Source organism: Martes martes (assembly GCF_963455335.1).
Source record: "Martes martes genome assembly, chromosome: 5".
In the NCBI taxonomy this organism is placed as follows: domain Eukaryota; kingdom Metazoa; phylum Chordata; class Mammalia; order Carnivora; family Mustelidae; genus Martes; species Martes martes.
In genome coordinates this window covers 7,753,704-7,779,283 of record NC_137892.1, presented here as the reverse complement: position 1 = coordinate 7,779,283, position 25,580 = coordinate 7,753,704, and the positions used below count along the sequence as shown (strand labels likewise).

The window sequence follows — 25,580 nt, the reverse complement described above, 5'->3', positions numbered from 1 at the left end:
TCCGTTCCGGAGCCACGCCAGCCTTCCCTGTCCCACCGTGCTTCTGTTCCCACGGCACCCACACACAGCTCCAGGCCTGTGTCCCCGACCGAGCCCAGCTCTGGAGTTGAGGGGAAGAGCCCAGACCTGGTCCGTGGACGGAGGCCCCAGCAGTGGAGGTCAGGATCTGAGGAGGGCGTGGGTCTGATGAGAAGGTGGGACCCTACATGAGGGGCTTGGAGTGTGTAGTGGTCAGCTGATGCTCACCTGGGCTGCAGGGAGGTTGAGTGTTGACGTGCTTGTCTGGAAGGCTCTCCAGTGTGGACAGGCACCTCGGGGTCACTCTGTGTTTCCTGGTCACCCCTCAGGGCTTGGAGGCTGGAAGATGTGGGTCCTTTGCTCCCCAACCCTGATGCTTCCAGCAAATCTCCCTCATAAAGGGAGATAGTTCAGCACCCGTCCCCTTCCTGCCTTCCACACACGCTGGGTTCCAGCGGCTGGGGGATGTCACCGGAGATGACACAGTCCGTCCCCAGTGTGTCGCTTCCTGGACGCCCTGTGTCCACTACGGTCCACCCGCTGCTCAGCCCACAGCACTCTGCGCCTTCCCACGATGGCCATCAGCTCACTCCTGTACCCTCCCGGGGCTCTGGAGGGCAGGGTCAAGGCGTGACACATGCTGAGGTGCGTGGCCCACAGAGGAGGGAGCCGGTCCCTTCCTCCAGCTCGGAGCCGGTCCTGACCCCTGCAGCCCACATGCACAGCACAACCGCATCAGCTCTGGGGCCCAACTGCTGCTCGTCTTTATCAGAGCCCGAACATAAGGAAAGAATCAAGCCGGGAAGGAGGTATCATTTCCAAATCTAAGCGGAGGGTTTTGTTTTGGAAACTTCTCCTTTGAAAACCCCAGCAAGCCAGTGCTGACAGGCATACTTTCCTCTGAACTGGAGAGTGCTTTATTTATTCAGGCCGTGCGCGCTCTGGGATGGCGTCTGGAGATAGACGTCTGCTTCTGGTGAGAGCCTGCGATTCCGTCGTGCCCGGCTCGCAGCGAAGTCAGCCCCACCAAAGCAAGAGGCTGGTGGGGGGCGCGCACCCAGGCTGGACCCTCCTCCAGGGACGGCTGCCTGCCCTCACCGGCCTCCACCCGACAGGACGGGACCTGGACACGGCCACCCCATTCTCCCTGGGGCCCCACTCCAGGCTGTGACTCTGCGTCCTGCTTCTGCCCCATGAGACCCAAGTGGGAAGCTGGGGGCTCCATCCAAAGTCACTCCTCTCAGGGGCACAGGCCTTGGGAGCTGGGCATCAGGCAGCCACGGCCCTAAGTAGGGTGTGCACCAGCTGCCAGGCGTGCCCTTGTGGGTACAGATGGTGCCCATCGGACCTCAGCAGGCCCGTCTGGATGGGTGGGCGAGCCCAGCTGCACGTGGGCTTTGCTGATGCACTCAGACCCTGACTGGCGCTCCGTGTCATCTATGGGCCTGCCTGGGGCTCACCCTGGACACTGATGTCATCTCGCTGCCTCCAGCCCGTCCTTGCCCAGGGGCAGAGCCCAGGTAGCGGGCAGCCCAGAGGCTGGGCTGCTCAGGACTGGGTCCTCGCCAGACACTGCACCCGGCATTAGCGGGAGCCTGCCGGTCGCACCCAGGCATCTGCAGGGCTGAGGGACCCTGTGGAGCAGAGCAAGCTCCAGAGGTACCCAGACCCTCGGGCCTCCATCTCTCCCAGCCTCTCCCCCTCCCCATGCACGCCTGTGCCCACACACAGTGGGCAAACTGACATGCACAGTTGCTGACTGAGCTCATTCCCGTGCATACTGGAGGGGGGTCCAGAGCCCACAGTGACCTGCTGTCCCCACTGGAGGGGGGTCCAGGGCCCATAGTGACCTGCTGTCCCTGCTGGAGGGGGGTCCAGGGCCCACAGTGACCTCCTGTCCATGCTGGAGGGGATCCAGTGTCGACAGTGACCTCCTGTCTGTGCTGGAGGGGGGTCCAGGGCCCACAGTGACCTCCTGTCCGTGCTGGAGGGGATCCAGTGTCGACAGTGACCTCCTGTCTGTGCTGGAGGGGGGTCCAGGGCCCACAGTGACCTCCTGTCCCTGCTGGAGGGGATCCAGGGTCCACAGTGACCTCCTGTCCCTGCTGGAGGGGATCCAGGGTCCACAGTGACCTCCTGTCCCTGCTGGAGGGGGTCCAGGGTCCACAGTGACCTCCTGTCCCTGCTGGAGGGGATCCAGGGTCCACAGTGACCTCCTGTCCCTGCTGGAGGGGGTCCAGGGTCCACAGTGACCTGCTATCCCTGCTGGAGGGGGGTCCAGTGTCCACAGTGACCTCCTGTCCGTACTGGAGGGGGGTACAGGGCCCACAGTGACCTCCTGTCCCTGCTGGAGGGGATCCAGGGTCCACAGTGACCTCCTGTCCCTGCTGGAGGGGGTCCAGGGTCCACAGTGACCTCCTGTCAGTACTGGAGGGGGGTACAGGGCCCACAGTGACCTCCTGTCCCTGCTGGAGGGGATCCAGGGTCCACAGTGACCTGCTGTCTATGCTGGAGGGGGGTCCAGGGCCCACAGTGGCCTCCTTTCTGGGCTGGAGGGGGATCCTGGGCTCACACTGACCTGCTGTCTATTCTGGCTTCTGCTGTAAACACATGACCACGGTAGAGAGCATTCCATTGAAAACATGTCAGACATTTGAACACGTGGGCACGTTTCTGTGCGTGGGGCTTGTGTCCACCAGCCTGCAGCTTCAGCTCCTGGCTTCCCCTCCCTGGCTGCTGCCAGTTCTGGTCTGGCTGTGAGCCTGCGCTCAGCTCCCCGGGACACAGGAGGGTGTCTTGGGGAGTCCTCTCACCCGGCAGGCTGCTGCCCTCGAGACGGGCTTCCTCCCGCTCCTTCTGTGTCCCCGTGGGGGGAGGCAGGGCGCTCTCCAGGGCGGCAGCTCTGCAGGGCTCCTGGAGCGGGACGGGGTCCGGAGAGGCTGTAGAGGTCCAGGCTGGGGCTCTGACGGGCGGGGACATGGGCTCCTCAGGAGCTCACAGCTTCGTTGCGGAAACGGAGGTTCAGCGGTGGGAAGTGAATTCCGGCAGGCGGCAAGGAAGGGTCCCTGAGGGCCGAGGTGTGTACTCCCTGCGGTACGCGGGCAGTGGGAGCCAGACCACAGCTCTGCTGAAAACGGAGGGGCAGACCCCCGGTGCCCCCAGCATGCCCGTTCTGCTGAGTACACAGCCTAACGCCGCAGTCCTGAGGGTGCTGAGGTGGGTTCTGCAGACAGAGTGAGGGTCCCGGATCAGGGGACCTGCAGACACAGCCGGGTGGGCCTGCCCTCATCACCTGAGGTCCTTTCCAGTGGGTGGTCGCGGGAGGGCGTCTGACATTCCCAGATGGAAAGGGTCGGCCGTGAGCTGAGGAATGTGGGTAACGCACCTCAGGAGCTTGGCGCGGAAAGCGGGCTGTCGGCAAGGAGCCAGATTCCGCCAGCAACCTGGCTGTGACCCCAGGAGCCCCAGGCTGCAGCCCCGCGTGATTCTGGCATCTGGGGCCGTGAGAAAACACGTCTGTCTCGCGTCAAGGCACCCACTTTGTGCTGCTTTGTTCCGCAGCCCCAGGAAACTAGCACAGACCCCTTCCCGTCGTGGGGCCCCACACTGTGCACACGGGGAGTGGCTGGAGAATTCTGAGACACACGGGAGAAAAAGCCCAGGCGGCCTGGAGCAGTCGGCTGTCCAGGAGTGCCAGCAGGTGCCGGCCGAGGTGGAGGGCGCTTGCCACGGTGGCAGAGGCCTCCCTCTCCCACCTGGGGAGATCCCTGTGCCGGGGTGGGGAGGGGGCGGCCTGGCTTGAAGCCCCACAGAGACCAACGGAGGAGGACGCGCAGAGCCGCTCCTGACGGGGCGGGAAGGTCTCTGCCTGTCCATGCCGCAGACCTCCGTGGTTGGGAGCGACCCTGCAGAAGCTCTCGGACACCCCGGCTTCTCTGCAGAACCCAGAGCAGAGGCCGAGCGGCCCGTGAGGGCATGGAGAAGGCCGTGTTGGTGCAGGTACTACCCACTTAGATGGGAGAGACCAGGGGAGCCAGGGTAGTGGGTGTCCAGACTTGGGGCACTGAACGGACTGTGGACAGGCCCTTCCTGGCAGGAAGACCAAGCAGAGCGCAGCGCCCTGAGTCCCAGGACTTGACCCCTACCGGGGTTCGCCCTGTGAATTTCGGGGTTTCCTCTCCTCCCCCACTCATGGCCTTCTTCATAGACTCTACTCCTGAGAGCACTTTTAGGTGCGCAGCACAACTGAGTGGAAGGACAGAGTTCCCACAGATGTTCTGAGCCCATAAATCACAGCTTCTCTCGCTGTCAGAATCCCACGGCAGAGGCGTGTGATTCCTACGACAGAAGAGCCCCTGCTGGCACATGGTGGTCCCCCTGGGTCCACGGTGTAAGCAGGCCACTGTCCCGGTGTCCAGCGCTCCATGGGGTCGGGTTCCCTGGGTCCATGGTGTAAGCAGGTCGTGGTCTTGGTGCCCAGCGCTCCGTGGGGTCAGGCAAATCCATGCACGTTCCAGCGGCATCGCCCCGAGCCCCGGTGGGCTCCCCCGCGTCCCCCCGCACCCACCGAGGGGTGTGTCTCCCATCTCCACAGTCCCGCCTTCTCCAGAACGGTGCTGGCACTCAGGGTCACAGGGCAAGTGGCCTGGTCGGACGGGTGTTTTTCCCGCAGGGGCACACAACTCCGCTTCCGCTGCGTCTTCTGGTGGTGGGGAGCTCGTTTCTTTGCAGCGCTGGTGGTGGGGTGGTCCGGGTGGACCACAGTTCGTTGACCCCTTCTGTCCTCTGGATAACTGTCCTTCCTCAGCTACGCCTTCTGTGAAAAGTCTCTCATGGCCTTGACGGTGTTTCCTGGAGCAGAAGACATACATGTGATGAAGGCCCGTCCTCCCTTACGTCCGCTGCAGCTGTGCCCCAGGGCCAGGTGTAAAAGGCCTCGCTGCACCCGAGGCTGTCTGGGTCCCCCGGTGCTGTCTCCTAGTTTTAGCTCCACATGGCTTACATTTGGGCCCAGACCTATTTTTGAGTTAATTTCTGTGAAAGGCAGAAGGTCTCTGTCTAGACGTTTTCTTTCTCTGGCCTGTGGATGGGCAGCACGAGTTGGTGTGGAGACTGCCTTGGCTTTTTGCTTTTTGCCCACGGCCTGCTGGCTGTGTGTTGGGGGTGTACGCCTGGTCTGCCGCACATCCCAGGGAGCCCCTTGTGTCCTCCTTCACTGCTTCTAGACGGTCTTGACGATGGTGCCTTCACAGTGAGTCTCCAACAGTCTCTGGCAGCTCTTCTCACTCCACAGGAGTTGCCCACTCTGAGCCTTTTGATTCTGAAAACACACCTTGTCCTCAGCCTGTCGACATCCTCAGAATACGCTGCTGGGATTTTAACTGGGATTGCACTAAATCTGTACATCACGTTCGGAAAGGCTAACATCTTGACGGGATTGGCTCTTCTCATCTGCAAACAAACAGTTTCCTCCCCTTTCCAATCCATGTATTTCCCCCGTCTTGCTGTGTTAGCTGGGGCTTCCAGGACGACGCTGGAAAGGAATGGTAAAAGGGAGCACTTTGCCTACTTCATGATTCGAGTAGGAGATTTTCCGGTTTCTCACCATTAAATATGATGGTAGCTGTAGATGCTTTATAGATGTTCTTTATGAGGTTGAGAAACTTTCCCTCTGTTCCTATTGTTCTGGAAGCTGGTTTTTCTTTTCTTTCTTTTTTTTTACATGAATGGGAGTTGGAATTTGTCAAGTGCTTTCTCTACATCTATTAATACAATCATATAGTTTCTCTTTAGTCTGTTGATGTGATGGATTCTATTAACTGATTTTTGGATGGTGAACCAGCCTTGCCCACCACTTGGTCATGGCATGTAATTATTTTATGCATTGTTGGATTTGATGTGCTAATGTTTTGTTGAGGATTTTTGCATCTATGGTCATGAGACTTATTTGCCTGTAGTTCCCTTGTAATGTCTTTGCCAGATTTGCATTAGGGTAATGCTGGCCTCGTAGAATGGGTTAGGAAGTAATCTCTCTGGTTCTATCCTCTGCAAGAGACTGCAGATAATTACTGTAACTTCTTTTTTACATGTTTGGTAGAATTCACCAGTAAACCCATCTGGGCCTGGTGCTTTCTGTTTGGGATGACTATGAAATCATTGATTCACTTTCTCCAATAGATACATGTCTATTCAAATTGTCTATCTTTTGTAATGTGAGTTTTGGCAGATTTTGTTCTTCTTTTTGTTCTTCAAGGACTTGGTCCATTTCACCTAGATTATCAAAACTGTTCATAATATTCCTTTATTATCATTTTAATGTCCATGAGATCTGCTCAGCTGTAGGTAAGGTGATTTTCCCCCTTTGGCTTGTTTCAAGAGTTTTTATCTTTGGTTTTTTAAAGTTGGATTATGATATGCCTGTGTTTAGGGTTTTCCATTCTTGGTTTGCTTTTGCACGGATCTTGTTTGTTGTCTAAGATTCCTGAATCCATACTTTGGTGTCTGGAGTTAACGAGGGGGGACATTCTCAGTTGTCACTGCTTCTGTTCTGCTCTTCTTTCTTGCTTCTCCTGGTCTTCCCCGCAAATGTATGCTTCACCTTTTGTAGCTGTCCCACAGACCTTGGAGAATCTGGGTTCCCTGTTTTCTGGTCTTGTTTTTCTTTGCTTTCATCATGGAAATTTCTGTTGACAGAGCCCCAAGCTCACAGAATCTTTCTTCAGCTGCGTCCACCATCCCAATGAGCCCGTCAAAAGCATTTCTCTTTTCTGTCATGGTGCTCTTGATCTCTAGCATTTCCATCCCTCTGCAAACGGTCCTTGAGTGCTGCCTACTGTATCCACTAGGGTCCTAAGCTGTTTTCAATTCCTGGTCTGATAATTTGAGTACAACCAGCTCGCCTGGCTCTGGTGCTGCTCTGCCTCTTCAAGCCGAGTTGTGTCTTTTAGTGTGCCTTGTGATTTTCTCTTGATAGCAACACACGATGTACCAGGTGAAAGGAATCTCTGTGAATAGGCCTTTACTGACGTGGTGAGGGATGAGGAGGTGTCAGTCTCCAGTGAGCTGGACCCGTCCCTGGGATCTTCACCTGTGCTCGGCTTCACGCACAGCCCCACTGGTGGGGCAGACGGCTCAGCAAGCTGCAGGTTATTTCCCTTCCAGATCCCTTCCCTGTTGGGAAGACAGGTGGGTGCTCTGGAGTATTTCACAATGGCTATGTCCCCCTCCCTGGCAGGAAAATAAGGGGACATTTTCTCTAATCTGTCCTGGGAGAACCTGGTGGTTCCCCACCCCCGGAGTCTTAACTCTGTCTTGTCCACACAGAACCTCCAGCAACCTGTTAAGAGTAGAGGGTTATGCACAAGGGGGGTGTCTGCTCCAGTAGTTGTAATTCTCTGGGTTCAGCTCTCTCCAGATTTGGGGGCAACCATTTGCCCCATGACCTCACTTCTCTGAGGGACCAAAAGAGAGCTGCATTCTCACTTCATTCAGCTTTTGTCTGGCTGGATGTTGGGATGGGGTGGAGACTTCCCAGCTCCTAGTGTGGGTGACCAGAGCAGGAACTATGGTGATGTTTCTAACTTCCATGTCTTTCTCTTGGAGTAGGGACAGTCTGCTGCTCTTGTCCTATGCCTGTCCCACCAAGTAGTCTGGAAGCAGATGGTTTGCTTTCTGGCTTCAGAAGCCAGAGATGGAGAGGAATGCTGCCCCAGGGTGGCCACACCGAGTCTCCCCCTCCAGCACCAGACTGAGGGGACTCAGATAATGAAGGAGCCGCCAGTGAAATTTAGATGAGACTAGACAAAGATGTGTAAAGAGTTGAGACTTTTGAAGACGTTGGGATGGAGTGAATATATTTTGTAGGTGGAATGTGAGTTCAGAGTAATAGAGGGCAGAGTGTAATGCGCTCACTTGTTGCCCTCAAAAAGATATGTCCAAGTCCTGGTTCCAGGACCCCGTAAATGCGACCTCACACGGAAGAAAGGTCTCTGCAGGTGCACTTTGTTAAGGAGCCGGAGGTCGTACTGAGTTATTTTGTGGGCACGGGATCCATGACAAGCGTCCTCCAGACAGACACAGAGAGAAGGCAGTAACGCCAATGTGCGGGAGATGGAGAGAGGGTCTCAGGGCGCCAGCAGGTACAGAGGTGGGGGGGGGGTCTCCTCTGGGTTCCCTGAGGGTAGTGACGCCCTGACCACACCTTGGTTGCAGAGCATAAGTTGTTGTTCCAAGCCACCCACGTGTAGTATTTCCTTATGGAAGCCCCAGTAACATCACACAACCACAATTTGTTTCCAGGCTAGGTGATAGGGAGACCCCACCCAGGCTGGCCGTTCTGTGCATGGTGAGGGTTGGGTTCCTATGCTGGGCTGTGCGACAAGGGAGCATATTCATGGTAGCAGGTCTTGGACTGTGGGCACACTAGGGTCAGGGTGTGAATTACTTTGCCAAATGTAGAGGTCAGAGAGAGCATGGACGAGATGCAGCGCTCTCCTTTCTCATGACCGGAACACTCCTGAGGGCACACAAAGCACGTGAGGCTGCAGGTTTGGGGCATCTCCTAATTTCCTGATTTGGGCTGGTCTGGAAGGATCACGACACGGTTGCTACGCATGGCGTCTTGCTCTGTTCCCCCAGCAATTGCTCCAACCCCCTCAGGGACACCCTTTGTCTGGGCCATGCCCGCGTGGATAGGCGGGTTGGAAAGAAAGCTGGTTTAGCCACTGATTCCAGAAGGAAATCAATTTCCTGTGGGATGGGGCATACAAGGGTGGGTTTGGATCTACACGCTGAGCAGCCCTGGTGCCTCTGGGCCCCATTCTGCGACCTGAGCCCCTCCCCTTCCTTCCCCTCTACACTGTCCTCCCTTCAGGCTCGCTCCTGCTGGCCAGTTGGGATTTCACGCGCGGAGTGGGTGGTATCTGCCAGAGGCTTCAGGGCTACTCTGGGGCCCCTCCATGAGCCCTCAGAGCAAGACCACACACAGGGGCAGACATGTCTGATTCACGGACGAAGCATTCACTCAGCACTTGGGGTGGTGCAGGGCCTGACCCTCTTGACTAACTCCAGCAGTGCCTCTCAGAGCCGTGGCCACATTTGGAACCAGTGTTGCAGCCGCTGGGAGACGTAGCCTGTGGTTCCAATGGTGACACCCGAGATTACACCATGAGGCTGTATGTTCCCTGCTTTTCCTGGTTAACCTGAGACGTTTTTTGTTTTCTTTTTGTTATGTTGGTCACCATACAGTACTTCCTTAGTTTTTGATGCAGTGTTCTGTGTCATTGTTTGCGTATTACACCCAGTGCTCCATGCAGTATGTGTCTACCTTAGTACCCACTGCCAGGCTCACCCATCCCCAACACCCTCCCCTCCAAAACCCTCAGGCTGTTTCTCAGAGTCACAGTCTCTTATGGTTTGTCTCCCCCTCCAATTTCCCCCAATTCACTTTTCCTCTTCAACTCCCCAGGTCCTCCATGTTATTCCTTATGCTCCTCAAATAAGCAAAACCATATGATAATTGACTCTGCTTGACTTATTTCACTCAGCATAATCTCTTCCAGTCCCGTCCACATTGATAAAAAAGTTGGGTATTCGTCCTTTCTGATGGAGGCATAATACTCCATAGTGTATATGGACCACATCTTCCTTATCCATTCGTCCGTTGAAGGGCATCTTGGTTCTTTCCACAGTTTGGCGACCGTGGCCATTGCTGCTATAAACATTGGGGTACAGGTGGCCCTTCTTTTCACTCCATCTGTATCTTTGGGGTAAACACCCAATAGTGCAATTGCAGGGTCACAGGGAAGCTCTATTTTTAACTTCTTAAGGAATCTCCACACTGTTCTCCAAAGTGGCTGCACCAGTTTGCATTCCCACCAACAGTGCAAGAGGGTTCCCCTTTCTCCTCATCCTCTCCAGCACTTGTTGTTTCCTGTCTTGTTGATGTTGGCCATTCTAACTGGTGTAAGGTGGTATCTCAATGTGGTTTTGATTTATCTATAAACAACTCCTCAAACTCAACACCCAAGGGGCAGATCATTATATCAAAAAATGGGTAGAAGACATACAAATGGCTAACAGATACATGAAAAAATGCTCATCATTAGCCATCAAGGAAATTCAACTGAACTAGTTATTTTATCAGCAAGAATGGGTTTATTCCGGGATAAGACAGAATTGCAATTCCTGACACTAACGGTTTCTCATCGGCTGGACTGAAGGGTAGTCGATTTCTGGCAGAACATGCAGTGGATACCTTTTCCATCCGGGCCTGTAACTGATGACTTTCTGGTTGAACGTGCTTCTCTCGGGGTCTGTGATTCTGAAATGACAGCTCTTCGTGCTCCCCTTCTGGCCTCCCTGGCTAGCATTTGAGTCATCTTTAGGGACGCTTCCCTTCATTTTCACCTCCTTGCCTTACAGGGGCTGCCCCCACCCTCCCCAGGGCATCTGGGCACCTCTATGCAAGGATCAGCCTCACCAACTTCTGTGCCAGTGCATGGCCAGGCCACCGTGTGTGGGGGGGGCAGCCCCAAGGGCCGTGGTGTTGGCTGTGTGAGCACTTCCCGGAGGCTTGTGAGGCCCTGACCCTCCTCCACACACACCTGGGTTTCTGCACCCTGCAACCAGAGGGACACAAACCCTTTGCTCCTTCTTGGGAAGATGCGCTTTTCCTAACCTCCCTGTCTGCTCCGAGCAGGTCAACGGGGGAAAGCAAGCCACCTGTCCTCGGCTCAACTTCTCTTCTCAGGGTGAGAGGAAAAGGCAGAGGTGGGGACAGGAGATGGTGAGCAACATCTAAAGGACCCTGCGGAGCCTGGTGGGAGAATGACCCAGAGGGTCGGTGTGGAGCCACTGCCTGGCATGGCAGGTGTGCCTGACGAGGCACCAACTGTGCTTGGGGGTCATGCTCGCCCACACCTGCTGGAGCCCCGCGCGTGCAGGGCAGGCTGACAGAGCCCAGTCTGCACGCGGATCCTGCCCACCACTCCCTGCCCCCGCAGCCTGGGGCTGCTCACCGGGCAGCATGGCCCCCCACCCTGGACACCGAGTGTGGCCCGTGTGGCTCTCCTGGGCTGGGAGGAGCTCCTGGGATCTGCAAAGTGATACCCTCCCGCTGCTCCTGCCTGCCTGCTTGTGCGGAGGAAACCAGGGGCCGGGGCTGAGCGGCCCTTCTGGGAAGCAGGACCACCCTTGCCTCCAGCCCTGTGGCTTTTCACTTTCAAAATGAATCAGGGAAAATTACCTCCCGGACAGGCTCACTGCTGTTCCAAGTTTCCAGATGGGTGCCAGAAGTGTGAAATATTATGTGAATGTGGAAATCAGTTGCAAATGTGAAAACTGACTACAATTTGCATCTTTCAAGTTTTACCCAAACCCATAGCTAATAATTAAACTGGCAGCAGGTGAGAATGGAGGGGGCTCCTGGCAGGTGAGGCTGGTGGTCTCACGCCAGGACTGAGCCCCAACCAACAGAGCTGCCTGCGAGAGGGCGTTTTGTCAGACCCCACACCCAAGCAAGAGCCCCCACCCCGACTGCCTGCACATAGTCAAGTTTTGGTGTGTGTGGTGTCTGAAAAGTCTCAAGGATGTTTGTTTTTTCCTCTCCTAAAATTTCTGTGTGTGCGGATTTGGGGGCCTGTAGGGAAAACCACGGTAGAAACCAGCACCAGTCACTCCTCCCCTCTCCTCCTCCCCCTCCCTCCTCCCCCCTCCTCCCCCCTCCCTCCCCTCTCCCTCCTCCCCCTCCCAGCTCTGCCTTCTAAGGGGACAGGACTGTTGCCATCGCCACAGCCTCCGAAGCTCAGGGCAGCTGAGCGCGGACCAGGAACGTGTGGGGATCTCTCGGCCCAGGCCACGCTCGAGTTTGGGGCTGAAGAGGGCTGTGTGTCACCCTCCAGGACAAGGCCAAGCACAGCCTCATAAGGAACACACACCCCTGTGCAGGTGGTGGGCCTGCCATGCGTCCTATAGCTTGTGTGCTGGGACGTGTTTAGAATTCAAGTAGTTCAAAAGTAACATCCAGAAAAGGAACATTTCACGACACATGGAATTAACGCCACTCAGATGTCATGGGCAGCTTTAGGTGAACACAGCCAGCCCGTCTACTTACACGTCCAGGCTGCTGTCTCGTAAACAGCCGCCTCAGGTGCTGCAGCAGGCATCCCCCGGCTCAGAAGGTGAGGGAGTGACGTCCGGGCCCTTCATAGAAGGTGTGTGCCCACCCCTGCCCGAACACACTGAGTAGCTCGGGACGGTTTGGCCCTGGGACGCGGCAGTGTCACGGCAGCACAGGCTGGGGTTGCGGGGGCAGAGTCCTGCTCCTGGCCGTTACGCCGAACAAGACCCAACTCAAAGCGTGCTGCGTTTCAGGGTGTGCACGCACCTCGCAGGGTGACAACGGGCCAACACAATCCCACCCATCCGCTGAAAGGCAAACAAACTTTGGTGCGGGAACAAAGCACCTGGGGACCTCAAGCCCACACCAGGACTGAGTGCCAGTGTCAGAGTTCAAGTCCACATCAGGAAAGTAAAACAGGACGGAGGAGATGCCAGAGGCCCCATTCCAAAGAGCCGGCTCTTGGCCGGCCATTGCTGACCAGTCAGACCAGGACGGTCCTCCTCACACTCCCGAGAATCTACTCACCTGACCCAGAGAACCCAGCCCCAGCCAACACAGCGATTCCCAGGCTACCTGAGGATCACAGGAGAGACCCTAGGCCAGACGACTCACCTGCTTCCCCTCGTCCAGCTGCCAGGAGCTAAGTTGTGGCCACTCCCAGTTGTGTTCTCTACAAGACTCCAAAACGTGGAGGCAGAGGCAGGCGACCCAAACCAGGGTGTAGTAGTAGGAGATGGAGTGAGTGCACATAAAGAGAAGAGTAATAGGGATAAAGTTAGAGCACCTGGGGTGGGAGCAGTGGGGGTGGAGTTAGAGCACCTGGGGTGGGAGCAGTGGGGGTGGAGTTAGAGCACCTGGGGTGGGAGCAGTGGGGGTGGAGTTAGAGCACCTGGGATGGGAGCAGTGGGGGCGGAGTTAGAGCACTTGGGGTGGGAGCAGTGGGGGTGGAGTTAGAGCACCTGGGGTGGGAGCAGTGGGGGCGGAGTTAGAGCACCTGGGGTGGGAGCAGTGGGGGTGGAGTTAGAGCACCTGGGGTGGGAGCAGTGGGGGTGGAGTTAGAGCACCTGGGGTGGGAGCAGTGGGGGCGGAGTTAGAGCACTTGGGGTGGGAGCAGTGGGGGTGGAGTTAGAGCACCTGGGGTGGGAGCAGTGGGGGCGGAGTTAGAGCACCTGGGGTGGGAGCAGTGGGGGTGGAGTTAGAGCACCTGGGGTGGGAGCAGTGGGGGTGGAGTTAGAGCACCTGGGGTGGGAGCAGTGGGGGTGGAGTTAGAGCACCTGGGGTGGGAGCAGTGGGGGTGGAGTTAGAGCACCTGGGGTGGGAGCAGTGGGGGTGGAGTTAGAGCACTCGGGGTGGGAGCAGTGGGGGCGGAGTTAGAGCACCTGGGGTGGGAGCAGTGGGGGCGGAGTTAGAGCACTCGGGGTAGGAGCACTGGGGGTGGAAGCAGTGGGGCATGGGGTTACAGTACTTGGGGTGAAGAGCAGTGGGGATAGAGTTAGAGTACTTAGGGTGAGGAGCAGTTGTGGGAACTGTGGGAGGTGGGCGGTGCACCTGGGCTGGAGTTGGGCTTGAGGTTACCGCCCGGTTTCACAGGGTTTTGCACTTCTGTGTCTGCCGTGGAGACGAGCAGTCAGTGCCACAGGTAGGGTTCGGTGCTGAGGCTCCAGGCAAGTCAGGTTTGGCTATGGATTTTTTGCCACTGGAAGGGTCTAAGGTGAACAAGTCTGGGGTCAAGTCAAGGTTAGTAAATACTATGAGAAGATCCTGATGGACCTTTCTTTTCAACACTCTAATTCCGCAGAGAAACAGAGTGTAGTTTCTATCACTGAGGTGTTCATGGGAGAGAACGGCCCAGACAACAGCCCTCTAATAATGGTACAATGCCTTCAGTCCCACAGACCTTCTCACCCCGTGTCCAGGGTTGTAAGCATCCCAACAACACAGACTTGCTCTGGGCAGACTCCTGTCACCGGCCGAAGTGTGTGTGGTCCCCGGGCCCCGCAGGTGCTGAGCAGTGCCTGTCTTCAGGACAAGGGGACGCTGGCTGACCCCCCCAGCAGCACCCTCTAGGGATTCAGGACAGGGTCACAGATGGGCAGGTCTGTTTCCCCTCTGCTCAGGGCTCTCTCCACAGACGGACAGAAGAGAGAGCAGTCCTCATCCTCACTGTGCTGGGAAAGCTTGGGAGCAGCCCCTCACGCCAGCGCTGGAGAGGAGAGCCGCACTTCTCACTGGGAAGGTCGTGGAGCACAGAGCAAGTACGGCAGCCGGAGATGAGGAACAGAATGCAGCACACTGAGAGAGGGAAGAACTAGAAGGGCCCTGGGAAGGCTATTCTCTGCGACTGCTCCCTCCCGTGTCTTCACGAACAGGTCAGCCTCCAGAAGGCAAAGCGCTCCAAGTGACTCCACCAAGCCTCGGAACGCGACCTCAGTGGAAACTGCCGCACAACACAAAGGTGGGCCCGACAAGAGAAGGGATGGGGGATTGCAGAGTGGACAGTGGCAGAGGCCAGGATGGGAGGAGATGCAGCCACGGGTCCACAATCCCTGGCCCCGTCCCTGCCGAGCTGGGAGAGCCAGGAGGGAGCCCCTGGAGCCTTCAGGGGAACAGGGCCCTGTGACACCCGGCTGGCAGACTCCTGGTCTCCAGACCCGGGAGAGGACACAGCCTGCTGTCCTAAGGCCCCTCATTCGTGGTCACTCATTAGCAGCCCCAGAAAACCAGCCGGGACTCAGAATGCCAGCACAGGGCCTGCGGAGGAGAACCAGAGAAAAGGCACCTCAAAGGGGCAGCTCGGCGGTGCACTGCCCTCCGGGACCCTACTCCACGGCGGTCTGGAGGGGGCCTGTTCTGCCAGGACAGGGGAAGGGGTCACCTACTTCTCCACTCTGCCCTGTCTGGCCTTCCCCAAGGGGCCCTCCAACTAAGACACTCAAAGCCAAGCCAAAAGCAGCAGAAATGCATGTTTTCAAAATATATTAATATATTCTAAAACTATGATTGCTCTTTTGTTTCTGGGGCATTTTAAGAAAAAAAAAATCAACAGTTTTTGGGCCCTCCAACTAAGACACTCAAAGCCAAGCCAAAAGCAGCAGAAATGCATGTTTTCAAAATATATTCTAAAACTATGATTGCTCTTTTGTTTCTGGGGCATTTTAAGAAAAAAAAAATCAACAGTTTTTAGAATAGGTACAATATGTATTATCTTCACACTTGGCTACAGGCGAGCAGTGAAAAGAATATTCCCGGTGTTCACAGGACAACGTCGAGACATGCTGGACTTCGGGTAAAAGTCACAGTCCGACCAACAAGAAACCAGCCTCTCTGTCCGAGAAAAGCAGAACCTGTGACGAGGGAGGGGCACATGCAGGGCAGCCTCAGAGGGGAGGCAGGCTTGGGCCTACACATGGTCCTGGAGAAGGAGCTCTGTGGACACAGAAGGCAGGGTTCAGGTGGGCGGGCTCAGAAATCAGCACATGTCTTTCACAGGGATTTACGCTGCCCTTTTACAGCTAGCAAGAACAGAGAGAGAAGAAAATTCAGCTAGTGGGGATGCTGGCCATGCAGAGCAGCCACCGAGCACTGGGTGCGGCCAGCCTTGCCGGGCAGGGCCGTCCTGCTGCTGTGGACCCTCTGAAGAGCTCAAGTATGAGTGCGGAGCCTGGGCCTACCTACAGCAGGGCAGGGGAGCTGGGGCCTGCAGGGAAGGGGGCAGAAGGGAGCCTGCCTAGAGCAGGGCAGAAGGCAGCTGGGGACTGGGGGGAGTAGGGAGCTGGGGCCCATGGGAGGCAGCGGGGAGAAGGAACTGGGGCCCTCGAGAAGCAGGGGAGTAGGGAGCTGGAACCCGCAGAAGGCAGGGGAGAAGGGAGCTGGGGCCTGCAGGTTGCAGGGGAAGAAGGAAGTGGGGCCACCACAGGGGGTGTGGGGCTGGTGGGTGGCTTGCTGGATCTGCAGGCAGAACTCCCCTCTCCGGGGCCTCCTCCTCCCTGCGTGTGCTGTGCTCCGGGTCCCATCACACAAGCCCTCCGCCCTGAGGCAAGCCTGCACCTTCTGGTGCAGCCAGACTACTAACGGGCCGCGGGGTGACTCCCACGTGCAGGTGCTGAGAACAAAGTACTCGGGCAGTGACTGTCGTCAAAACCAGTCACTTCTTCGCTCTCCTGCGCTAGGTCAGTTTTTTGGCACGGCGGGTGTGCTTGTCGATGGTTAAGGTGGTCCGGTCAACGGCCGCAGTGATGCCGTCCAGGGCCTCATCCTGCCTCTCCAGCTCTGTCTCCGTGTCCAGGGCGAGACTCTTCAGCTTCCGCAGGATCTGTAAGAGTGGCGCACAGGGCAGGAGGCGCTGCCATTTCTTAAACTCTCAAAAACAGACGTTATCTCTTTCCATCACTTTTACAGTACTTTGGAAATTGTGAGTTGGGGGGATGAAAAACACCCTGTCCTCCCATCCTGGGTTTGGGTCTCAGCTCTGCAGCTCACCAGCACTGACCCCCAGGGAGCTCTGACTTAGGATGGCATTGACCACCAGGGGGCACCGACCACCAGGGAGCTCTGGCCCCCAGGACACACTGAACCCCCAGGGAGCTCTGACCCAGGATGGCACTGACCCCCAGGGAGCTCCGATCCCTCGGGAGTTCTGACCCGAGATGGCACCAACTCCCAGGGAGCTCTGAGCCCTAGGGAGCTCTGAACCCCAGGACGCACTGAACCCCAGGGAGCTCTGACCCAGGCAACCCACAGGGGGCGGCAACCCACAGGGGGCACCGACCCCCAGGAAGCTCTGGCCCCCAGAACGCAGTGAGCCCCAGGGAGCTCTGACCGAGGACGGCACTGACTCCCAGGGAGCTCTGACCCAGGATGGCACCAACCCCCAGGACGCACTGAGCTCCAGGGAGTTCTGACCCAAGATGGCACCAACTCCCAGGGAGCTCTGAGCCCTAGGGAGCTCTGAACCCCAGGACACAGTGAGCCCCAGGGAGCTCTGACCCAGGATGGCACCGACCCCCAGGGAGCTCTGGCCCCCAGGGTGCACCGAGCCCCAGGGCAGCAGAGCTTAAAGAAAGGTGAGGGGTCAGCGCTCTGGCCCTGCTCCAGGCCACAGCCCCCTTGCCTCCTGACAAAGTCAGTCCCTGGGGCACTGCTCTTTTAGTCACACAGCAGCAGGGAGGGCTGGCCCAAGGCACAAGCACCACCCAGTCCTGGTCTTCATTGCCCGTCTATACCCGTGTCCTGACTGCAGAATGGGATTTAAAAGGGAAAGCCAGCCCCGTTTCTTGCTGATCTGTAGAGAACACCTCACTACACCGCCACAGGGCTTGCGGGGAGGAAGCAGCTACCAAACACAGCCCCGGGGGCGCTGTAAGAAGAGGGGCTGACCCTGGAAGAGCAGGCCCCTCGGCCTTCTGGGGACTCACGTCATGCTGCAGGCGTCTCAGGCACTGAGGACGGCTGCTTTCCTGCAAGCCCGCCGAGACTACTTGTACCGTGAAATGCGGTGAGCCTGCGCTGAAAAATTTAATACCCTCAAGCTGACGACAAAAAGGAATGATTTTAAGAGGCATCGTAATGACCACCTACTTGCAGTTAAGTGTTACTAGCTCTTGGAAGGAGAGTTTCAGGCCCCTGGCTGTGCCAGGACGGAGGACCTACGGACTGTGGGTCCTCTGAGGAATCCTGGGTGCCGGGATCCAGCGGGTACAGCTGCCCCAGGGGGATGGGAGTCTGCGGCAAGGGCCCCAGACCTCATGCAGCCAGCAGCGCGCCACACACGGAGGTCATGGTCATGGCTCGGCCGGGGGCACTGCAGCCTGAGGACAGCCTGGGCTGAGGAGAGCATGCGGCACCCTGAGGGCAGGGGGAAGGCGTGGCCACAGTGCCCGTGCGCTTCCACGAGGCCGCCTCGTGCCACCCACCACCACGTGGACCAGATCGGAGGCAGGGAGGTGGTCAGAGGCTAGTAAGATCAAGCCCTTCCTCAGGAGCGGGGAGGCTGGAATGAGCTCACAAATGTGAACAAGCTGTGAAAACTATGAAGTGGGGCGTGAGGAGCCCCCGCCAAGTCCCGGAAGGCTCCGGGGCAGGAGCCCCGCTGCACCCGTGCTGTGGAGGGCCTGAGGCTGTGTGCGGTCAGGTGCTTGGACGCCGGCAGGCTATACTGCACCTCTGTGTGTACACACGGCCTCATCCCTGGGAGCCCCGTCCGGGCGCAGGGGCATATCCGTGACCCAGGCAGGAGGCTCAGACGCCAGGCTCTCGCCCTCTGGGAGCCGCTGAGTCACTGGAAAACCTGGACGTGGCTCTGGAAAGTACACTGTGGGGTCAGCCGGCTCCGAGGGAGGGGCTGCATGACCTCATGTAGGAGGTCTTTTCCACCGCGTTCCTATGACCTCATGTGGCTGAGGCCCAAGCGGCACAGTAAACAGTCAGCACCGTGGGAGGCAGGTCCCCAGTGCCGCTCTGCTCAACGACCCCTCCCCTTCGGCCTGCGGGTCCCTGTGCACCGGGCACACGCACACCACAGCCCTGGGGAGGCTGGCCGTGGACACCCGCCCACACCTGGCTTCACACCCACGAGCGGCCCCCGCCCTGTGTGGGTCCCTCAGGCCGCACGTGCTGTGGACAACCCCTGTGTCCTCGTCAACCACAGTGACGGGTCCTTCGGGCCCAGCAGGCTCTGAGCTGTGAGCGGTCAGCACCGTCCTGCTCCAGGATTCACGCTGCAAGGAGAAGGTCAGGACACAGGACCAGAGAAGAGAGGAAACGTCCTGAACCCGGTCAGACGAGCAGTGTGGGTGGCACAGGGGCGTGACCCTGTCCACTCAGCTCTGTCTCCTGCTTCCTTGTCCCCATCTGTCCCGAACGAGGGTGAGGGCCGCGGGGCTCTATGAACCCTCAAACGGACTGTTTCACACACTGGGCTGAGAGGGCGTGCCCAGGACCCCATGCTCTGTCTGCAGCTGGCCCACAGCACAGCCCAGATGCAAAGAGCCAGCACTCGCGTGTCCCCATGTGATGACGCAGGCGTCACGGCACCGGCACGGACAGGAACTGCACACATCCCTTAACAAGGCAAAGCCACCTTCCCAGGGATCAGCAGCCATTCAGACAGCCCCGGGAACGGGGCGCGAGAGCCTGGTTTGCTCCTGGAGCTGTGAGCAGCTATGGCAAAGGTCCCACGTAAGGAGAGCCACACCTGTGACTGTAGATTCTCCAACGCTCACATTCTCAACGGTGAAAAAGAAGCATTCCTTAAAATTTTATTTCTTTAAGTAATCTCTACATCCTCACACGGGGCTCGAACTTAACGACCCCAAGATTAGTCGGCTCCAATGGAGCCAGTTGGTGCCCTGCAAAAATGAGAAACATCGCTGATTCTAACGATGCATCATGTGTGACCCAATCAGATAAAAAGTCATCATCTCCACACGAAAGCAACACATGGAATAACGCACGAGATCGGTCCTTTGCTACTCGATGAATGGTGTGCTCTCTGCACATGTCCGCAGGGCTCCCTGGCCGAGGGCCCCGCTCTGGGACGGCCCCGCTATCCCCTGCCCGGAGGAGAACCACCGTGGTCCGCCGTCGACCCACTCACGCACAGACACGCAGCATTAACAGGCACTGCACTCCCTTTGTGAGCAAGACCAACCAACTCTAACCCTTCACAGAGTCTGGGGCGTCCACACGGGGCTCCTCCCCGCCGACTGGTCCGACCGCAACACCGTCTCATCGGGAACCCCTCCCCGCCCAACGGTCTGACTGCGACGACATCTCATCGGGACCCCTGATACCGTCGATCAGTCCAACGGCAACGTTGTCTTGCGGGGATCCCCTCTCCCTGTTCAACAGTCCGACCATGACACCGTCTCACTGGGACTCCCCCCAGCAGCTGTGACCTCACAGTGCAAAACCCCGAGGGACCTGCACGGCTCACGCGTCTGCAGAGAGGACTGAGGAAGCTTCCAGCTAGGGTCCCCCCGGAGCACTGACTGGTCTGGCGCTTTTCCCTTTAAGGAAGAACACGGGTGGAAAGAATGGGGAATGCCAAGTCTGGCCAGACCGTCACGCAGCTGTGACTTCTGCGGCCCAGGATGACAAGCTGTCCAGTCATCAGTGTGTCAGGCTGCCAGACTCTGAAGTGTCAGCTGGCAGGAGGCTGTGCGCTTTCTTCCTGGAGCCCCTGCCTCGCTAGAAGTGGGCCCGCGGACTGGCCCCGTCTGCGGACGCATCTACCCCCCCACAGCACATGCACAGAGCCGAGGGGGAAGCAGCCCTCCATGCGCACGTGCACAGGCAGACTCTGTCCCGGAGCAGGATCAGGAGAAAAGCCGCAGAAATGCTCAGCGATCTGGAGTCCGGAGGGCCGCAGATGCGCCATCAGGTCTGCACACGAGTGGGGTGCGTCCGAGACCCGAAGGCGGTGGGGACACCCGCATCTAGAGAGCCCGGGCCGGAAGCAGGACATGGTCCCCGGGACAGAGCACACACTCCTGTGGTCTCTGCTGCCCTGGCCACACACGGTGTGACGGCCTCTACCTGCCGACAGCAGACACAAGCAGACGCAGAGACGTCTCCGTTGTGTGCATACAGACGGGGGAACGGCCCCTCCAACCTAGGAGGTACGCTCACTGAGGCAGATGAGCTTAACCACACATGTGCCCCTTGGGGAGGCCATCCCAGTGTGGGCTTCGGGGAGCCCGAGACCCCGGAGGGCCCCCCTCGGGTGTCCACCACGTACCTGCAGCAGGGAAGGGCACCCAGTGCGTTCCCACGACCCCGTAGTGTGCTTATGGCCTCACGCGTGGTCTGAAGGAAGACGTTCTGTTCTACTTTGAGATGAGACTCCAGGACTCAGAGCACTCCTATGTTCACAAGGAGCACCTACAGTGACTTTAGCATGAGCTAGACTGTCTGCCCTCATTTTGTTATGCAGCTGACTCACTGGAAAACTGTGAATTTTCTTGCAGTGAGAAATTAGCAACCATTTAAGAACAGAGCTGGGATAAATCAAGCTGTCTGCACGTCCAAACAGTTCTACCAGTTGGGGCCATTAACGTGCTACAGAGAAGGCAGAGAGGGAAAAAGTAGCTTCCAGCACAGTCAGAGCTCTGGGGACTGTGCAGAACATTCTAGGCTACGATCCGTCACATTCAGCACTCACAGACCACCCCCGCGTCCCACCCGTCCCTTCGGCTGCATTCCTGCAGGCCACAAGGGCCATCTGTGGACAACAGCACAGGCTTCCTTCCAGGGAGGCCCCTGCCGCGGCCCCTCCTCCACACCCCTCCGAGCAGCTGTAGGGGCAAGCTGCCGCCCCAGGTCCCCACAGCACTGCATTCCCACAGCCAGACTCTGGGCGCAGAGTCCTCAGGGATCCGTCAGCCCTCACTGCAGCTCCCAGTGGCCTCCCGAGGTCCAGACACGGCCCGCACATGGTGAACACCTCCCAGGGCTAGAGGGGGACCCTGGGGACAGGGCCTGCTCGTTATCAGGTCACAATGGGTCCAAATAGGATTCATCCCAGAATGTAAGAAAATAGATGAACGTCCTAAAAACCACACATCGCTCTGAAAGAAGTTAAAGAAGACCGAAACAATGAGAGGGGTCCTGTGTTCCTGGATGAGCAAGACGCCCAGTGACCTACACAGTCGATGCAATCCACATTGGGTTTCCAGCAGCCTCTTTACCCCTCCAGAAATGGAAAAAAGGATCCGCAAATCCATTCAGAACTGCAAGGAGCCAGAGCAATCCTTTTCTTTACTCATGTGACAGTCGAAGCAGGGAGAGCTGCAGAGAGCGAGGGAGGAGCAGCTTCCCTGCGGAGCGGGGAGCCCAATATGGACTCGATCCCAGGACCCCAGGATCGTGACCCGAGCCAAGGCATGCGTCTGCTTCACTGACTGAGCCCCCCCAGTGCCCCAGAGGAATTCTGAAAGAGAAGAAGGAAGTGGAGGACTCAGTTCCCTCACCCGTCGCCGGCTGGCATGTGAAACGCTGTGGCCGTTATGGAGAGCAGCCTTGCCACTAATGAAGTCCACGCGGAATTACCCTGGAACAGAGCAACTGCACACTGCGCATGCTATGGGCCCCCGAGGAGCAGAGACACAACCTGCAGATGCCTTGTGTGACGTCTGCACGACCGCCGTGGACAGCGAGCCATCCAGCAGTGTGCACCACTCCACTGTGAAAGGAAAGACAGATCAGCCTGAAAACACAGCGGGAAGTGAGGACAGCCCGGCGTGGAAGGTCACGTGCGTGACAGAGAGAAGACCATCTGGGGCGGGCACAGCACGGCGCTCGCGTGCCATCGCTGGGTGGAAAGGCAGTAGTCACCACCCTAAAATCAGCATTCTAGAGGACAGCCAGGCGCTCGACAGTAAGACTCCCGCACAGCAGAGGCGAGCACTTCAGGAAGATGGGAAGGCGTCGCTCCCTGGCCCTCACAGGCCCTCGCACTCCTCCCCCGCACAGCCCTGCAGCCGCTCTGAAGAGGCTCGCTGAGTCGTGGCGATCTCTGGAACCCTAAGGCCCCTTATCTGGCACTCCCACCCCGTTTGTGTTTCTGGGACAGTAGAGGGGACAGGATGTGGTCCGTGCCTTCACGTGGCCCAGCTCTGTCCCAGCTCGGTCAGTGAGGGCGAGGGCCCACCAGCCCCAGAGAGCACACAGGCCTGCCCTGGAGTGGGGGCCACAGCTGACACAACGTGAGCCCTGCAGCAGTCCAGCCCAGGGGAGGGGCGCACAGGAAACCACAGGGGGCCAGGGCGGGGTGGGGGGGCGTGACAGCAGGCTCGAAGCTCCCAGTGACCATGGTAATGGCACGGCAGATGGGAAACCCACGACGTTGTCCTGTGAGTCAGCGTGCATCACTGCGGACGTTTCTGCAGCAGGGAGACCGGGACAGGGAGGCACGCGGCCCCCCCAGGATGTTGGGGTGGACAGGACAGGGCTCATCCTGCGACACGTGTCCTCTCACTGAAATGTCAACTGTCACGGACGTCAGAAGCTCCAAGGCCCCTCACCCCCATGACCCAGGCTGTTCTCATGGTTTAACAGATGACACAGGACAGGACGAACACTCGTGAATAACACCTGGACTGGTATCAAAGCCGCAAATACAAACGCTGACAACCTCCTCCCCTTTTTGCTGTGCCCTGAGAGTAAGGAAAGGAACGAACCACCTGGAAAATGGCTCGCAGGACCCGCCTCCCCTGCCTGGCACAAAGGTGCGGGTCGGTGGTTTGTGGACACGAGTGGCTCTTCGCAGAGCCCACTCCAGCAAGGCACCTGCATGCCCTCCCAGGGCTGGAAGGCATCCGTCCTAGCCTGCACTCTCACCCGCCTGCCTGCACAGCCAACCCCTCTTCCAGGGACGTGTCCATTCTGGAATGCCTGTCCTGCCATCGCTACAGATGCGAAGCACGGTGGCGGGCTCCAGGGCTGGCGTGACACCCCGGGACTCAGCACAGGCAGCCATCCAAAAATTCGAGCTCTGTCGTCCCTCCAGACGTTAACACGCCCAGACCAGGGAAGGTGCGACATTAATTTTGAAGCGAAGAACAATGTGTTAAGCCCAATGCCCTTGGGTGAAGACAGTATGGGAGAAAGGCCGAGAAGGGATACACGGACACTAGGACAGGCTTGAACACTGGGTACAGACAAGGGAGAGAAGAGTTGATGTGAAAGGAATTCTACTCTCCTACGCGGGAACGAGACACTACTTCTGCAGAATCCCGGCCTGCCCCAGCGGGAGAAGGCACAGGCAGAGGGGACGCTGGACCTGAGCTGCTCCTGCACTCCCTCCCGCCCTGAGCCCTACCCTGCGTTATCTGTGAACCAACCCTCGCTCTCCCTGCTGGATCCCGGGCTCTGTGGTTCCTGCTTATGGAGAATCCCACGTGGATGGCAGACTGCCTGCACTGTCTAACCACACGTAAGTCCAAAACCACGACCTGAACCCTGGGGCCCCGCGCTGCACCCCCGCCATGGGGGCCTTGACCCAACGCCCCGGGTCCCTGCGCCACCCCACCACAGAGGCCGCAACCCGAAGCCCCGGGTCCCCGTGCCGCACCCCCGCCATGGGGACAGCGACCTGACACCCCGAGTCCCCGCGAAGGACAGGAGCACCTACTGTCCCCTGTCCTATGCCGTGCTCACTGTTTCTTCAGGTGTGGGGTGCGGAAAGGCAGAGGCGGGACCGGACAGAGCAGTGAGGGGAGGAAGTCTGGAAGAGAAGCTGGGGACACTGCGATGCCCTGAGGCACCAGGAGCGACATAACCAGGGAACAGACACAGATTTCGTAACAAAGCAGCAGCCGCTCTGAGGCAGCACAGGCCAGCACATCAGACCAGTGAGGGTTCAGGGCGCTCTGCCAAACCCATCCCAGCGAATCCACTTCCTTTCCGGCCGCCGACACCGCACGCCCTCCCCGTGGCTGGTAGACGCTGCAGTGACGGCTGTCCGGGGCTCTGTGTGGTGGGAGCTGGCACAGGCAGGAGCACACTGGCCCCGGGGAAACCACAGCCGGTCTCTCGGCGTCCCGCTGCAGGGCAAGTCACCAGGACCCAATTCCACGTAAGGACGGTAATGGCATCCACCACAGAAACCACAGCTGAACGGAGGGGGGAAAGGGGGTGGTTCTTGCATTTCTGTTTTCCCCAGAAATTTACCTCATTCCTACTTATGCTAGAGCTTCAAGTGCACAGCTAAGAATTCTTCTCTAAATAGGAAACATGTGTTTTACCTCCAGAAGACAGCCTCTGGGCGAACTGGGCTGTCCCTGCAGGGAGGAGGACGGGCAGCCAGCTGATGTGAATCCCTGCTCTCCCGAGACGGCCCTCCCTAACCCCACGACTCAGGGGTCACCACTTCCCCATCCTGCGTTCCGTGTCCTGACTCGCGGCCTCTGCTGCTCCCAGCATGGACACCAGAGGGCTCCGGGCCGACCCCACGGTCACTCTCTCGTGGACACAGCTGCTCGTATCTTCATCACGACCGCTGCCATCTCCGCTTCTAGGGCAGAGACCGCTGGTTTGACACAAGGACCCTCTCAAACTGCACAGCCGCCACCAGAATTTACAGAGAGAATCCTGACATCTCTCACACAAAGCCATGGGAGGCCTTTGCACGAGGGTGGGCGAAGGGTCCCCGATCCCACCAACCTGAGGCATGTGGGCTCGCGTGCACCCTCAGGAGAAGGGGAGCGTCTCCTGCAGAGGACGAGGGTTTCTCAAGCCCCGAAGCAATGTTCCGGGGCGAGTAAGCTGCAGAAGCTGCCGGCTGCAGCGAGAAAGCCGCGTTTTTGTGGGTCGTCACTCAGAGTGACTAAGTTAGACCGGGGAAAGAGTGACAAATCGTGCATATTTAACATATCCCATAGCAAAGATGAGCGCTTTTTTCCAGAAAGGAAAGGGCTAAGCTTAAAGGAGGCGATGCTGGTGC

General features: G+C 58.1%; 1 protein-coding gene across 2 annotated transcripts in view; it reads right to left on the bottom strand.

The window, feature by feature from the left end:
- Positions 1-15,099: 15,099 nt before the first annotated feature.
- Positions 15,100-25,580, bottom strand: part of SNAP47 (synaptosome associated protein 47) — a 43,349-nt gene continuing 32,868 nt past the window's right edge. Inside the window, exons 5-6 of one of the 2 annotated variants that reach the window (XR_013966905.1) lie at positions 16,212-16,451; positions 15,322-15,565 (exon numbers count right to left, since the gene is read on the bottom strand). Coding sequence is in view for 1 of the 2 variants with exons in the window: in XM_080805038.1 (XP_080661164.1) it covers positions 16,305-16,451 (147 nt within the window). In the remaining variant the exon portion in view is untranslated. Of the gene's footprint in view, positions 16,452-25,580 lie in introns of both variants that reach the window. The other variant, XM_080805038.1, reaches the window with a different exon arrangement.